Source organism: Cervus canadensis, chromosome 9 (genome assembly GCF_019320065.1).
Source record: "Cervus canadensis isolate Bull #8, Minnesota chromosome 9, ASM1932006v1, whole genome shotgun sequence".
NCBI lineage: Eukaryota > Metazoa > Chordata > Mammalia > Artiodactyla > Cervidae > Cervus > Cervus canadensis.
This window is the reverse complement of record NC_057394.1, coordinates 51739462-51754031: the sequence shown is the minus strand read 5'-3', so window position 1 is coordinate 51754031 and position 14570 is coordinate 51739462. Positions and strand designations below refer to the sequence as shown.

The 14570-nt window shown below is 39.7% G+C and overlaps 1 protein-coding gene across 6 annotated transcripts in view; it reads right to left on the bottom strand.

Moving 5' to 3' along the window:
* DIAPH3 (diaphanous related formin 3) overlaps positions 1-14570 on the bottom strand; it is a 527980-nt gene that overhangs the window by 206753 nt on the left and 306657 nt on the right. For all 6 annotated transcript variants that reach the window (XM_043478170.1, XM_043478172.1, XM_043478171.1 and 3 more), the window contains one exon: positions 12955-13084. In XM_043478170.1, the coding sequence (XP_043334105.1) occupies positions 12955-13084 (130 nt within the window). The remainder of the gene's footprint in view (positions 1-12954; positions 13085-14570) is intronic.

Sequence of the window (14570 nt, the reverse complement as noted above, 5' to 3'; positions counted from 1 at the left end):
GACCTTACATTTTATGCATCTTTGTGCCTTGGTTTACATAACACAGGGCAGATACTCAAATGTTTGCTGAAAGAATGGATTTTGGGTTTAACTTTAACCTCTCAAGAGGTTAAAACATTAAAAAGGGGAAACATAACAGATTAAATACCTAAAACTTTAAAAGCTAAGACACAGACTTTTCTCCAAGTGGCTAGTCATTTTGATAATTATACACTAGAGGTGTTAGAAAAGCTCTAAATAAAAGTTAAAATCACAACTATAAATATTTAGATTCAGAAATCGTGATACAGAAATCACGTATACAGGTTATCTGCAATATAATGTCCTCTATGATTTACCATGCTAAGATTTCAAATAAAAATGGAGAAATTGCATACATTTATATAATCTCTATAATTAAACAATAATCATCTATGAATATCTCCTGGAGGTGTTGGTCCTTATTTCATAGCAAGCTTACTAAGAAATGTCACGCTCATTCTTACATACCATGATACATTACAGAGGAGTTGATGTCTTTGAAGAAAGCTTTAAAAGCAACAATTACCAAAAAACAACGTAAACATCCAAACTAAATTACCCTTCCTATTCTAGACACAATTGTTCTATGAGAGAAACTAAAGCCTATAGCATTTAAAGCTCCAAACATAATGATTTTTCCTAGACAACTGTAATAATAAAGCTTTAAGAGTATTTCACAAAATGCACGTCAAAAACAACACACTGGATGGACATGATGGACAAAACCTTCAGTAGCATTAAAAAAATCTTTAATATTAAGTAGGCTGAAGACAAAATCTAAGTTCTAGAGTATCATTATAAAATGCATTGTGTTGACGGAAAAGCATAAAATTAAAATAAGATGGTAAAACAGCACAAACTCAAAATAAACTGCAGTTTGGTTCATAACAGGCAAACCTGTAAACTGAAAGAAGCAATGCTACATGACTGGCCACTAATCCTCAGCTGGCCTCCTTCTGCTTGGTTTCCCTTCTTTTCCTTGTCTTTATTCTCGAATGATGGGAGCGTGCTCAGTCGCTCCGTCCTGTCCGGCTCTGTCTGTGGACTGTCCGTGGACTGTCGCCCGCTAGGCTGCTCTGTCCGTGGGACTTTCCAGGCAAGGCTACTGGAGTGGGCTGTCATTTCCTCCCCCAGGAGATCTTCTCGAGCGAGAGATCAAATGTGCATCTCCAGCGTCTCCTGCCTTGGCAGGTGGATTCTGTACCACTGGGCCCCCTGGGAAGCCCTCTTCTGATTCTTGTTGTTGCTGCTGCTCAGTTGCTCAGTCATGTCTGAGTCTTTGTGACCCCATGGACTGCAGCACGCCAGGCTTCCCTGTCCTTCACCCTGTCTGATTCTTGAGGGGATCCCATACAATAATACATTATAATTTGCATTTGCTATTAATTTGCTTATGTTCCACTTAGGATTTTTCAACTTTATGATGGTGGGGAAAGCTATATGCTTTCAGCAGAAACCATACTTTAGACCTTGAATGTTGCTCTTTCTCTGGGCTAGCAGTGTGTGGGACACGCTCTCATGATGATGGAGAGCAAGCTGCAGCTCCCAGTCAGCCCGTGTAGGTGAAGAATTAATATACTTACGATCTGTACCCACAGAACTACTCTGGTTTTCACTTTCAGGCCAGTAATCAATAAACAGTATGAGATATTCAACACCTTCTTATAAATTAGGCTTAGTGTTAGATGATTTTGCCCAACTGGAGGTGAATATAAGTGTTCTGAACATGTTTAACTTAGGCTAGGGTAAGCTATGATCTTTGGTTAGGCAGATGTATTCAATGGGTTTTCAATTTAGTTTCAACTTGTGAGGGTTCACCTGAATGTAATATCATCATAAGTCAAGGAAGAGCTGCTCAGACAAGAGGGTTTTGTTGTTACATTTTTCTACACATCACACTGCAAGGGAACCACCTCTCTCTGCGGTGGAGTCTGGAGGCAGGAAAGGCAGACAGAAGGCAGGCGGAGGAGAGGAGGGGCATAGCAGTGGCGGGCTCTGGGTCGGCCCTGCGGAGCCGCACCACCCACGCCAGGGCACAAGCAGCAGCCCGCCCTCCCCAGCCAGGAGGAGGGCGTGAAAGACACAAGACTGTCAGGAGAGAAAGCAGTACTAATGGGAGAAGTCTATCTAATGGAAAACCGTATTTACCTAAAAGAAGCTGAAAGCTCCTTTCTACCAATAAGATGTTCAACACTATGGTAAATAAATACTGTACAAAAGAGACCAATAATAGAGATGTCTGTAACATTATTCAAAATGTTCCCTCAAGATAATGATTTTGTGCACATGTCTGTGGGAGGGAGGCTCAGACGGTAAAGAACCCGTGCACAATGCAGGAGACCCGGGTTCCATCCCTGGTTTGGGAAGAGTTCATGGAGAAGGGAATATAACCCACTCCAGTGTTTTTGCCTGGAGAATTCCATGGACAGAGGAGCCTGGCAGGCTACTTCATGGGGTCGCAGAGTTGGACATGACTGACTAAAAACATGCACATAGTAAATTGTGCAATGAGTTTTTATGTATGGATACAGACCATGTAGGCTGACAAGTCCTGGACTGTGTATCTCTGAACTTGAAACATGACAGTTATTTTTGGGCTACTTAGATCTCTGCCCTGAACTCCAACTGCTGGTTGAATGTCATTCCTTAATGTTTAATAGGCATCTTAAACTCACATTTTCAAACTGGAACTTATCCTTCTCCTGGAACATGCTCCTGCATCTCAGTAAATGATTGGTGCTATGACTCCCCTCTTTCCCTCATACCCCGCACATCCAGTCCCAGAATAAATCCTGTTGGGTCTACCTTCAACGTAGATGCTTTGCCTAAACCCTCTCACCTCCCTTGCTACCTCCTCCTGGTCCCAGTCAACATTCTTTCTGCCCTGGATTATTATTACAGCATCAAGTGGTTTCACTACTTCATCATTGTTCTCCATTTTTCCCAACAGAGCAACCAAAACAATCCTTTGAAAATGCAAGTCAGCTGTCACTCTTTTGCTCAAAACGCTTCTGATGACTCCCCATATCAGAGCAAAATCAAAGTCCTTACAATGACCAGCAAGTCCTACGGGATGTCACCTTTCTGATCGTATCTCCTTCACCACCCCCAATCCCGGTCACACCGGTATCTAGGGCTTAGGCGCCTGCGTGCCCCTCTTGTTACGTGCCTCTCTCACACACCGTGTCTGACCTCCTCACACCTCGTCAAGTTTTCATGCAAAGGTCTTCTCCAATCTCTTAACTTAAATTCCAAAAAAAAAAAAAGGTACCTGGCCTAGAATTCCACAGCTAACCACCCAACATGATACACACTGACTTCTCTCTTTGTTCTGTATCTACCACCTAAACTGTAAATCTCAAGAGACCAGAGACTTCTTCTGTGTTCCGGTACTCTATCCAGAGGGTTTCCCTGGTGGCTTACAGTAAAGGATTCGCCAGCCAGTGCAGGAGCAGTGGCTCAGTCCCTGGGCCGGGAAGATCCCCTGGAGAAGCAGACAGCAGTGCACTCCAGCGTTCTTGCCTGGAAGATCCCATGGATGGCGGAGCCTGGGGGACTGCAGTCCACGGGGTCACAGAAGAGGGGAGCATGACTCAGCAGCTCAACACAGCAGCAGCTCTATCCAGCACCCCGACCCGAATGGCCCCGAGACAGAAGATATATTCAAAAGGCAGCTCATCAAATACTGACTGAATGAATGCATCATATATGAGCCACTGTCACCTGTTTTTCTGTCACTCAAAGTCAGTCTAAGCCTGATTTTTTTTGTTTGGTTGATTTTGTTTTCTGTTAGTCTAATCCTTATTACTACAAGTGCCTAGGATGGTGTTTGCTAGGCAGTGAGAGTTCAATAAACATTTTGAAAAGAATCCTTTCAAAACATATCAAAAACTATTAATGAACACTATTTCTTTTTGCCGGAGAATATGTAGTTTGATAGACAGCTGCTGAGAAGCTGCCATCATGGTGACAGACATTACATGCCACAAGGGTCTACCAACTGATCAATTTTAAATCTCTGCTTCTGAGAAGAGAGGGGAAGGTTATCTAAGAAGTCATTTTCCTCAGGTTTTCCTATGAAGGTGAATAAAACCTTTTTGAATGTTTCTATTATTTCTATCATTTATCATCAGTATTAGTTCATATTTCCATATGGCATTTCTCAATAATCCAGGGCTAATAAATTTGATTTCACGTAACATGCAAACACCTGCAGAAAAAAAGAACTATAAGTTGTTGAAGAGCTGCTGGAGACTCATTGGCTTCAAAGGTTGTTTAGTAGTAGAAACCGTTTTTTCAAAAGAAATCTACCAAACTTCAAAATATGAAATAAAACTCCAGTGTCAGGCTGAAGCACAGAGGGTCAAGAGAATCCATTTTCCAAATTCCACTCCCTGTGCTGATGTATCCAGCTGGTGAAAGTGTACTGGGCTATACATTCATGATTTGTGCAAATTCTTACATGTATATTATTCTCTAATCTTTAGAAAAGCACAAAAGTCTTTCAACAACATAAATCTACAAATTTCTTGGTCCTGTACGCTAAAGTTTGCATTTATTTCAGGCAAGATGCACCTGGAATCCGTTCAAACAACTTTTGAGAATATATATTAAAATTAATAATACATTATTCACAGAGACCCATGTTTACTTGCACCATTAATAACAGCATAGGAAGATGTGTGTAAATAAGAAATAATCACTGAAAAGCAACAGCAACTGCTACTACTACAAACGCAGAGAATATTCACACAGTGCTTACAAGTGCTATACACAATTTTATAAATATTTACACACAGAAACCTATGGAGTCCTCACACCAAAGCTCTAAATTAAATACTAGTATCATCCCCAGTTCAGACGTAAGAAAACCGGGCCCAGCGATGATGAGAAATGGGCAGCTGGAGTTTAAACCCCAGCTGTCTAGTCTTAAGGTCTACGATGGTAACAACAGCCTCTCCCTTAATATAAGGTAGAACTATCACATTTTTATTTCACCCACTGAAATCATTTATTAGAACTATTAAATCATCTCTACCTGTCAATAAAACCTTCTTAAATTCAAGGCATGTTAATAAATTTCAGTTTTAATTGCTTCACAAGCTCATCAACAATAACCCTTAAACGCCCAAACATTTCACAACATAAATGTATTCCATATATAAACTTAACAGTGTAGTTACCCTTAACTATTTTACAATACTCAGAGATGACGGTGCTGCCTCCATGCCCTTATGGGAGTGATGACAAGGATGACAGGATTCGGTTGAAAATTGTCTCCCAAACTCCACATCCGCCCAGAACAACAGAATGTGACTTATTTTCAAACAGGGTCTTTGTAGAGAGTTAAGGATCTCAAGATGAAATCATCCTGGGTCTTGGCTGGGACCTAAATCAAACTGCTGGTGTCTTTATAGTGAGAAGTGGGAATACAGGGGCACAGAGAAGAAACCACTGTGAAAACTGAGAGCAGAGCAATGCCAAGACTCGCCGGCAGCCGCCAGCAGCTGAGAGGGAGGCGCTGGATGGCTCCTCCCCAGGGGCTCCAGAAGAACCCAACCCTACCAACACCTGGATTTCTGTCTTCCTCAACAGCTAGGTACTAACTTTATGCTGTGTAAAGCGACCTGGAGTGCAGTGATAGCTCATGGCAGCCCTAGGGAACTAATACAACCACTAATTCAAGACTTTGCAAGCTATATGAACAGTCTGGTTCTGGGAAGCAGTTAGCAGTTCTACCTTCAGCATCTTATCAGCTCCATGACTCTTCACCCAGTTGGTTACATGTCAACCTTGTGAGTAATGAAATTCAGCAGCCAGCCATAACTGTGTTTGCTCCATCCACCGCGTAGGTGTCTTTATAGTACATAGATTTGTTATATTTAAGCTCTCCTTCAGAACACCCTGGAGTTTTCTTTTATCTACCTGGTTTGTAATTTCCCACTTCATGTTGCAAAACTGAAGTGCAGTAAATACTGCTTTCCACCCAGCAGCCTAAGAAAGCTCCAAGACCTTGGCTGTCCCTGTTGCCCCTGTCCTGTTACTTGATGCTAGCTCTGGCTCATAGGTGACGCTGACAGAACTGTTCAAGTAGCTATTGCAAATCTGCAGGAGGACAAAAATCTGCAAACACTGTAAACTGTTAGTTTCTCAAAAAGATTAACACTGTATTGATGCCACTTTCAGTCTGCTAACCTCCAAAAAGATATAGAGGTCTTCCTGATGCAGTTTTCTTCTTCATCATCATCTATCAGCCCAAGCAGCAGCCAATTCAGGAAATGTTCCCGGCTCCATATCTCAGAAAGCAATCTTTAACTGCAAGTAGTTCCTTCATGCCAGTGTATTTCAATGTCACTCTACAGAGTCCTTAATCCTTCTAGAGATTTTGCCCATATTCTTTCTATATTCCTTTCTGCTGCCTTCCAAAACAGTTTACATTTGTATTATAAAATAGTGTAATATTTACAACCTCACCTGCAAGTCGCCGATTTCAACTTTTGATGCCAAATTTACATAGAAAATCCATGGAAATAAACCGGCAAGATTTAAGTAAAATGCTGCTCACCAAACAACTTGAACCTATTGGTTCTTTACCAGTACACCATATTCCCAGTGCACTATAAATATTTTTCATAAATCCTGCAATTACCTTGTAAATGGTTCAGTTGTATTTCATCATACCCTTTTATGTTAAGTGTTAACTTGTTGAATGTAAAATTTTACATATATGGCCCTTTTAATAAGTACATGCAAACCTACATGTAAATTGCCTTTTTAAAATAAATTTATTTTTAATTATATTTAGTTTGCAGTAACATTAAAATTGTTTTACAATTCCTGAGTATATGTATTAGATGGCTAATACATACCAAAATAGATCATTGAGACATAATTAAACAGGAGTCACAGACTAGCTTTCAAGACATAGCTTCTTACTCTCCATCTATGTGTAGAATAATACTTTCACTATTTCCACATGCTAATAAAAAAAAGGGTAAAACCATCTATTCATATCTCAGTTTTGGAAAAGTGTCAATAGATAATTCAGAGTGCAACTAGTCTTTGTTGGCTACTTGCTTACAAGAAAAATTCAACTATTATATAGTAGCAAAACAGAGAGTGGTAAAGAAATATATGCAGATGTAGTGAGCAAAAGACATGATGAAACAAAACTAAAACTTGTAAACTTAGCTCAATGTAAATGAATGCATTCTAAAATAAAATCCAGGAGATGTAAGAGCTCACTCTGAAAATTAAATGTAAACACTCATGAATATATTTATTTAGAATGCCTCAATATTTCTTCATACATATACTAATTTATGTGTCATGCCTAGTCAAGAAAGAATTGACACATACTTGTAATTATTTAAAATCATGTGATAATTCATGGTTTGTATAAGAACTTTTTTATTCCTGAACTGATTACTAGTGAGCACCCAATACTGAAGATCTATGACTGTTTCTTCAAGTTATCTGATAAAGTAAAAAATCATGCAGTACAGGCCACTCCGGGCTTCCTAGGGAGCTTAGTGGTAAACAGCAGGAGATGCAGGTTCAATCCCTGGATCAGGAAGATCCCTTGGAGAAAGAAAAGGCAACCCATTCCAGTATTCTTGTTTGGGAAATCCCATGGACAGAGGAGCCTGGCAGGCTACAATCCATGGGGTCACAGGAGACTCGGACACAACTTAGCAACTAAACAACAACACAAAATAGGCCATTATAAAGCCAAAAACTAAGCAAGAAAAATGCTTCAAGTTATTATATTAATTCGTATGCTTGATTTCTTCTGCAGCACCTCTCCTTGGCTTGAACTCTCTCTCCTGTGCACTCACACGGCTGGTCTTTGTATGCTCACCCATGATGTCTCCTCTGGGTGTTGAAACTGCCTTTTCTCATAAGGACACAAGTCAGATTGTATTAGGGCCCACCCTAAGGGTCCCATTTTAACTTAATCACCAGTTTAAGGGCCCTATCTCCATATACAGTCACATTCTGAGGCACTAGGTTCAACATATGAAGGGCTCCAACATATGGGGACAAAATTCAGCCCATAACAATATATTTTGTGCTCTTTGTTGACAATTTAGTTAAAGCCATATCCTACATGGTTGTTTTTCCTTTTAACTAGACTATATTATAAATGCTCCCCCGCCAATGTGTCCTGTCAAATTATTTCATTGTATTGGCGGACATACACACTAATGTGTGTATTCATAAAACTCTAGTATTTTACAGTTGATCTGAAACACCAAAATAATTACTTATCCTGAAAAACTATGAGACTCCAATGTTAGTCTTCATGACACAATGGTTCCAAAAATTATGTTAGCTGTGTTGTAAATTTTATTGCACAATAAATATTTTTATATGTTTACAATATACACTTAAAATATAAATGAAGCTGAAATAATAACTAATACTGAATATCTAAAATACATATCCAACTTGCTAATACATTTTTAATTGTCATTTTTGGAAGCCTATAGCATAAAGAGGTTAATGGAAGCCTTTGAAAATGCTTTCTGCTTGTTATAGCAGATGAATTAGAAATTTTCAAACACTGTGCACTTCCAGGTGGCAACCACCTGGAAATTAAGCACTCTAAGTGCTCACAGTAGGTGAACAAAAGACAAACATTTGGTATTTAGTAAGGCATTTATCATAAAATGTTGGAAAGTCATGAGGAATTGAAAACCAGGTGATGTATTTGACTAGACAAATATTTGGGTCAGACCAAGGAATTACTAACTAAAAGCAAACAAACAGTCTTAAAAGCAGAGAGGTCTATAAAATGGAGCAAACAAAAACTCAAATATAAAGGATCAAATAATGCTCCTGAAAGCTGAAACTGTAGAAATGGAAAAAGTTGAAAAAAAAAAAAAAAAGAAGCGGGCAATCATTAAACCCACTCTGAAAATACACTGAATATTGCCCTCTCTCTGGAAGCTACTTCCTTTCTCAGCAGTTGCAGGAATAGTGTCTAACACAGAGTAGTGGTCCTTAAACAGTGGTCTAAGGCTTTGTAGAAAATCTAGAAATTTACCCTTAAATACAGACTGGAATACACAGAAACCGAGGTGAGGCTCCCAGCGAGCCCCAGGAAGCAGCCCCAGAGGGAAAGCCTGACAGAGGAGAGAGGGAGACCTTTCCAGCGCAGCAGCCGCTCCCCACAGAAACCACCAGGCTTTCTCAGCTGAGGTGCTAGGGGCTGCAAAGAGTCACGGGAGTGAGAAAAATGAAATCAGGAGAAAGTGTGCCAAGAAAGGTTTTTTCAAGTAAATCAAATTTGGAGAGGAGACAGCAAGGAGGTCATAATCGAGAGCCACACTTACAGCAAAGGGTGATCTATACACTGCAACGTAGCTGCAGATTGAACAGTAAGCTGTTGGATATACAAGCGTGGAGCTTAGAAGGAAGTCTAGAAAAAAATTTGTAAATCATTAATTTAATGATTCTATTTAAGCCCTTGGGGAATAAAGAGATCACCTAAGGAGAAGCTACAGGGAGAAAAAAAGAGAAGGACTCAGTATCAGACCAGTAATAACAGCATTACTGAAAAGGTGTACAGAAGAAGTCAAATATGTGAGAGGAAAAGGGAGGCGTCAGCGGGACAGAAGTCGGGGGAGAGTAAGGTAGCTGGGGCCAAGACCCAGAAACCACACCGTGGACCGGCAGCAGACAGACCACACGGCAGTCACACAGCATGAGCTTGTTAAATGGGTGAGCAGGTGGGTTCCAAAGCACGTCAGCATGGCGTCTCGAGAATTCAGGCTTAGCTATCTAGCAAAGAGCGGAAACATCTGCAAGAGCTATAGTAGTAGTAGTCGTTAATAGCTGTGGCTCAGCCGTGTCCGACTCTGCGACCCCATGGACGGTAGCCCGCCAGGCTCCTCTATCCATGGACTTCTCCAGTCAGTACTGGAGTGGGTAGCCATTCCCTTCTCCAGAGGATCTTCCTACCCAGGGATCGAACCCAGGTCTCCTGCATTGCAGGCAGATTCTTTAGCATCTGAGCCACCAGGGAAAGACACAGGTTCAACAAGGTGAAATTGTAAATTTACCTTGGTATTATTTTAATACATTCCCAAATCCCCAAAGTTTGGTCATATTTTCTAAATCATTAGTAAAATACCATTCCAATTTAATGATGAAATTACTGTGAAATAATCAGTAAAACCATCATGGATTAGAGTTCATTAATTTCAACTGTTTAGACCAGGGGAAAATGTATCCAACCCTTGGGAATCCATAAAGAAAAAAAATATTACAAAGGTATACAGAAATACAATAATGACCCAAAATATTTTCAATGAAATACAACGAAAAGCTATAAGCCATTACCTTTTAGCAGAGGAGCAGCCCTAATGAAATAGATTCTTGAAAATTGTCATACGGGTAAGCGCATTAGTTGTAATGAAAGTTCTCCCTGCTAATCCAGGAGTACCTAACGGCCAGGATTTGTTATGTGTCAAAAACAAAGATACTTTTTAATTCATGTGATAGCTCATTGAGGAGACTTCAAATCTGCAAACTTTCAAATGATGATATAAAATGCAAGAGCACTGAAACTTTCCAAAGCAAACATAGACTTATTTCATCTAAAACATTATATTTGTTCCTCTAAAATCTCATCCATTAATAAGGTAATACAACCATAAAAAGAAATTAGGCTCAACAATCACCTACACTATACAAAAATTCTCTCAGTGATGGCTTTTCTATTTCAAATATGAAATTAGCTGCTCCCTGTGAAACTCGTTCACCATATCTGCTGACCCATACACATATGCATGCCTCTACTGTAACAGATGGAAACTAAAACCTCCAAGGCCCCAGAATGCCCCCTTAGAAGCACCGAAAAAGAAAGACGAATCTCATTACTAAGTTGCTACTCTGCAAGCACGCTTATGAAAGTTAAACATTTCTCAAAAACAAAATATAATATTTATATTTGTATTTGATTTTTAGCACAATCAAATGAGTCAAAATAGATAAATGACATTTTGAAAACTTCATTCATAGCAAAAACTGTTAGAAAATAAGTTCTACAATAAAAACCACATCTGAGAACTCGCATGGTGGCACAGTGGATAAGAATCAGCCTGTCCATGCAGGGGACACGGGTTCGAGTCTGTTCTGGGAGAGTTCCACGTGCCTCAGGGGCACTGGAGTCAGCACACCGAGAGCCCGTGTTCCACAAGAGAAGGCGCCTCAGGGAGAGGCCCGCACACTGCGGCCGGGAGCAGTCCCAGCCCGCCACAGCCAGAGCAAGCCCAGGCGCAGCGAAGGGGGCCCAGCGCAACCCCAACAGAGACGTCAGTAAAAACTTCATTGTTTAAAAAGGACATCTGAAAGAGAAGCATACTCCAGCTTACTGTTCGGTTTTAGAACTAGCATGAAAGATGGTGAAGTGATCAGAAATCCAAACTGCTATTATCAGAAAAGCCCACACTGATTTAATTCTTTTTAAAGACATAATGCTGGTATAAGCTGTTATAATAACTACTCAACCATCTTTTCCCCAGAAAAAGAAATTCCTCCATATTTCAAGGCACTTGGTAACACTTTTTCATCTGTTACTTATCAAGCTTAACGTTCATCAAGAAAACCCACTTTCAATTCTTTTTCATCCAGTACACTCAAATTTTATTCCAAAATTTCAGAAAATTCATTTTAAGGACGTTATCATCCTTGAATTAATGAACTTAATCACTGAAAAGCTATTCTGAGTATCAGTGAGTCTTTTTTAATGCTTTTCTTCTCTGTGCTCTTTGCTCAATCTCACATTGCTTATTATGAGAAAATTATTTGGATTATTTTCCCTTCTTAAATTCCCTTAAAACATTTACACCTAAACATACGGACATTATCTTCTTAGCCAAGAACATTTTATGGAAGCACGAGTGCAGACTAAGGAGTAATCCAATGTCATTAGAACATTAGACTGCAAAGTTTCAAAGTTTACTTTATGTCTTAAAAAAACAGATTGTTTCCAACTTTTCTTTTTTTTGCAACAGCTGTAGGAGATATACACTTGAAAGAAACATATATCTCAGGAAAAAATGTGAAAGAATTTCTCATGCAGTCACATGTCTCTCTGCAAAAGAAGTGCTACTAACCCCACTTTACAGAAGAAATAGTTTCATAGGAGTATAAAATGATAAAAGTGATTTTTAAAAGAAATATTCACTATAATACAGGAAAAAGTACCCTTCTTTAAGTTGATAAATAACCAGTGACCTACACCTAAATAATACAGATATTCTCCTGGTCCAAATGAGGTATCTTCCAAAATGTATATCCATACATTTGTACATATTCATACACACGTGTATTCATAAATTCATTTTTTGAGTCAAGTAAAGTTTTTTCCCACAGAACTGATTTGATATACAACCGAGATTCTTCAGATGATCAAAACATTGCCTAAGTCATATTCAAGGCAAATATATATAATATCGATAGGGCCTATCCTTTCTCTGACCCTTTCTATAACCAGATATAAACCCACAGTGGGGATAAGGAGGTTAGAAACTGCAAGGCAGGTGGATGGAGACTCAGATTCAGGCCAAGGGGACACTGACTACACTCACCCCAGGTATCTGGGAATGACACCCGCCCAGGGAGCACAGTGCAGGCCACAGTGCGGGGCTCAGAGAGCCGGGCTGCAGGTGTTCACGGGGCTGAGACTGCAGAGCTCCGAGCTTCTGAACAGAGGGTCTCATTACCCAATCAAACAAACTAAACCCACGGCTGCAGAAATGGCAATTCATAAAGTAAATGTCCTGTACCTTTCTAATTTTAAAATGAGGCATTTTAGTATGAAAACACTGTGACAAAGAGGCAAGTACGTTCAGATAAAAAGCATTATTTTCTATACCAACTTAAGACCCAGAATATGAAAATGTTTTCTACAAAAGCACAAACCTTTACTAGCTTTGTCCAAATGTCCCAAATCATCCACAAAATTCAGGATATCAGGATGCTTTTCTTCACATATTTCCACAAGAAAATGAAGAAGTGTTGTTTTCTGATCTGCTGATTTTGTGTCCTTTAGCTAACAGAATGAGAGGGAGAAAAAAATACAGAGAATCAAAAATACTTTGATAATCTTTTTATTTAAATAATGTTAATCCTGTTTTTTACAGATAAGAAATAAATCAGTTCTAAAACTAGTTAATGCTGTTTTTGAAAAGCCAATGTTTAAACACTTGAAAAGCTACTTATCATATATTGTTCTTTGGTCTAAATCATTAATATTTCCCGTAAAGAAGGAATAAGCTTAATTCAATCTAGTATGCAATATTTCACGGGGGGGAAATATATGGTGAAATGCTCAGGAAAGCAGGACAACCTAAGAATCTAGGCAGCGTCAGCACGTAAAACAGCCTCACACACTTGTTCATTTTTTCATTTGGCACATATTTATAGAACGCCTTCTAGATACTACAGGAGTTGGAGAGGCAACAACAAATAAGTCGTTCCTCAGGAAGCCATTTAGTGTAAAAAAAGGAAAATATATACACTTCTTCCTGTGTGATGAAGAGTACGGTAAAGATAACCACGCAGTACGCCTAGGAGGACAGGGTACCTGAGCTGGACGGCATCAGACAGAAGTGGTACAGGGTTGCAGAAGCCCTCAAAGGCGCAGCATCAGAGCATCTGAAGGAGGCCAGCGATGAGGAGGGGAGCGGCACTGGGGAGGTGGCTGAGTGACTCAGAGCAAAGTGTGTGCTGGGGAGAGGGGAGCAGAGAGTAGACAGAAATCTGAGAAGGAAAAAGCCAGAAAATTAAAAGAAAGGCAGACCGTTCTGTGGATAAAGAATTCTGATCCCTAAGAACGGGGAGGTTTTTAACTAGATGAGAGATAATCAGGCATACATTTTAGAAAGATCCTTCTAGCACAACATGGATAAAAGATTAGAGCAAGGGTAAGCACAGAGCAGAAGAATGATTTTTAAAGCTGCAGTAATAATCCAGGCAGTGAAACAAAACAGACTGCGCGGCAGTAACGCCTTCGGCATGAGATAAGGGAACAAGGTGGGCGCAGACCCATACTTGACACCATTCACCTCCTCTGAACCAGGAGGCCGAGGACAAAGGCCTGGGCGGGGCAGAGGGAAAGGATTGCTTCAGTTTGGGACAAGGGAGCTTGAAGCTTCTGAGTAACATCTAAGTGTAGACACTGGGAAAGGATGGAGATGTATGTAAGAGTAGCACAATCTTTCATTATATTTCATTTCTTAACGTATTTTTCATTATAGCTGACTAAGTTTTTCAGGCATGTTTTTCCTAATCATTTGTGAACATGAAATTTAAAAATGATACATATACTATATATCTGTCTCTGTAATGCATGTACAACTATGCTTTACACAAAAAGATTATAAGATAGGAAAGATAATTTTGCTCCCTAAGAACCAACTTTTTAACCCTTGAGGGTGACAAACTGTAGAGAATACTTAGTTAGAAGTTAGAGGACTGAACTATTCTAGGAGTACCAGTTTGTGAGCTCTTGGTCTCCAAAGCTAAAGAAACACAAA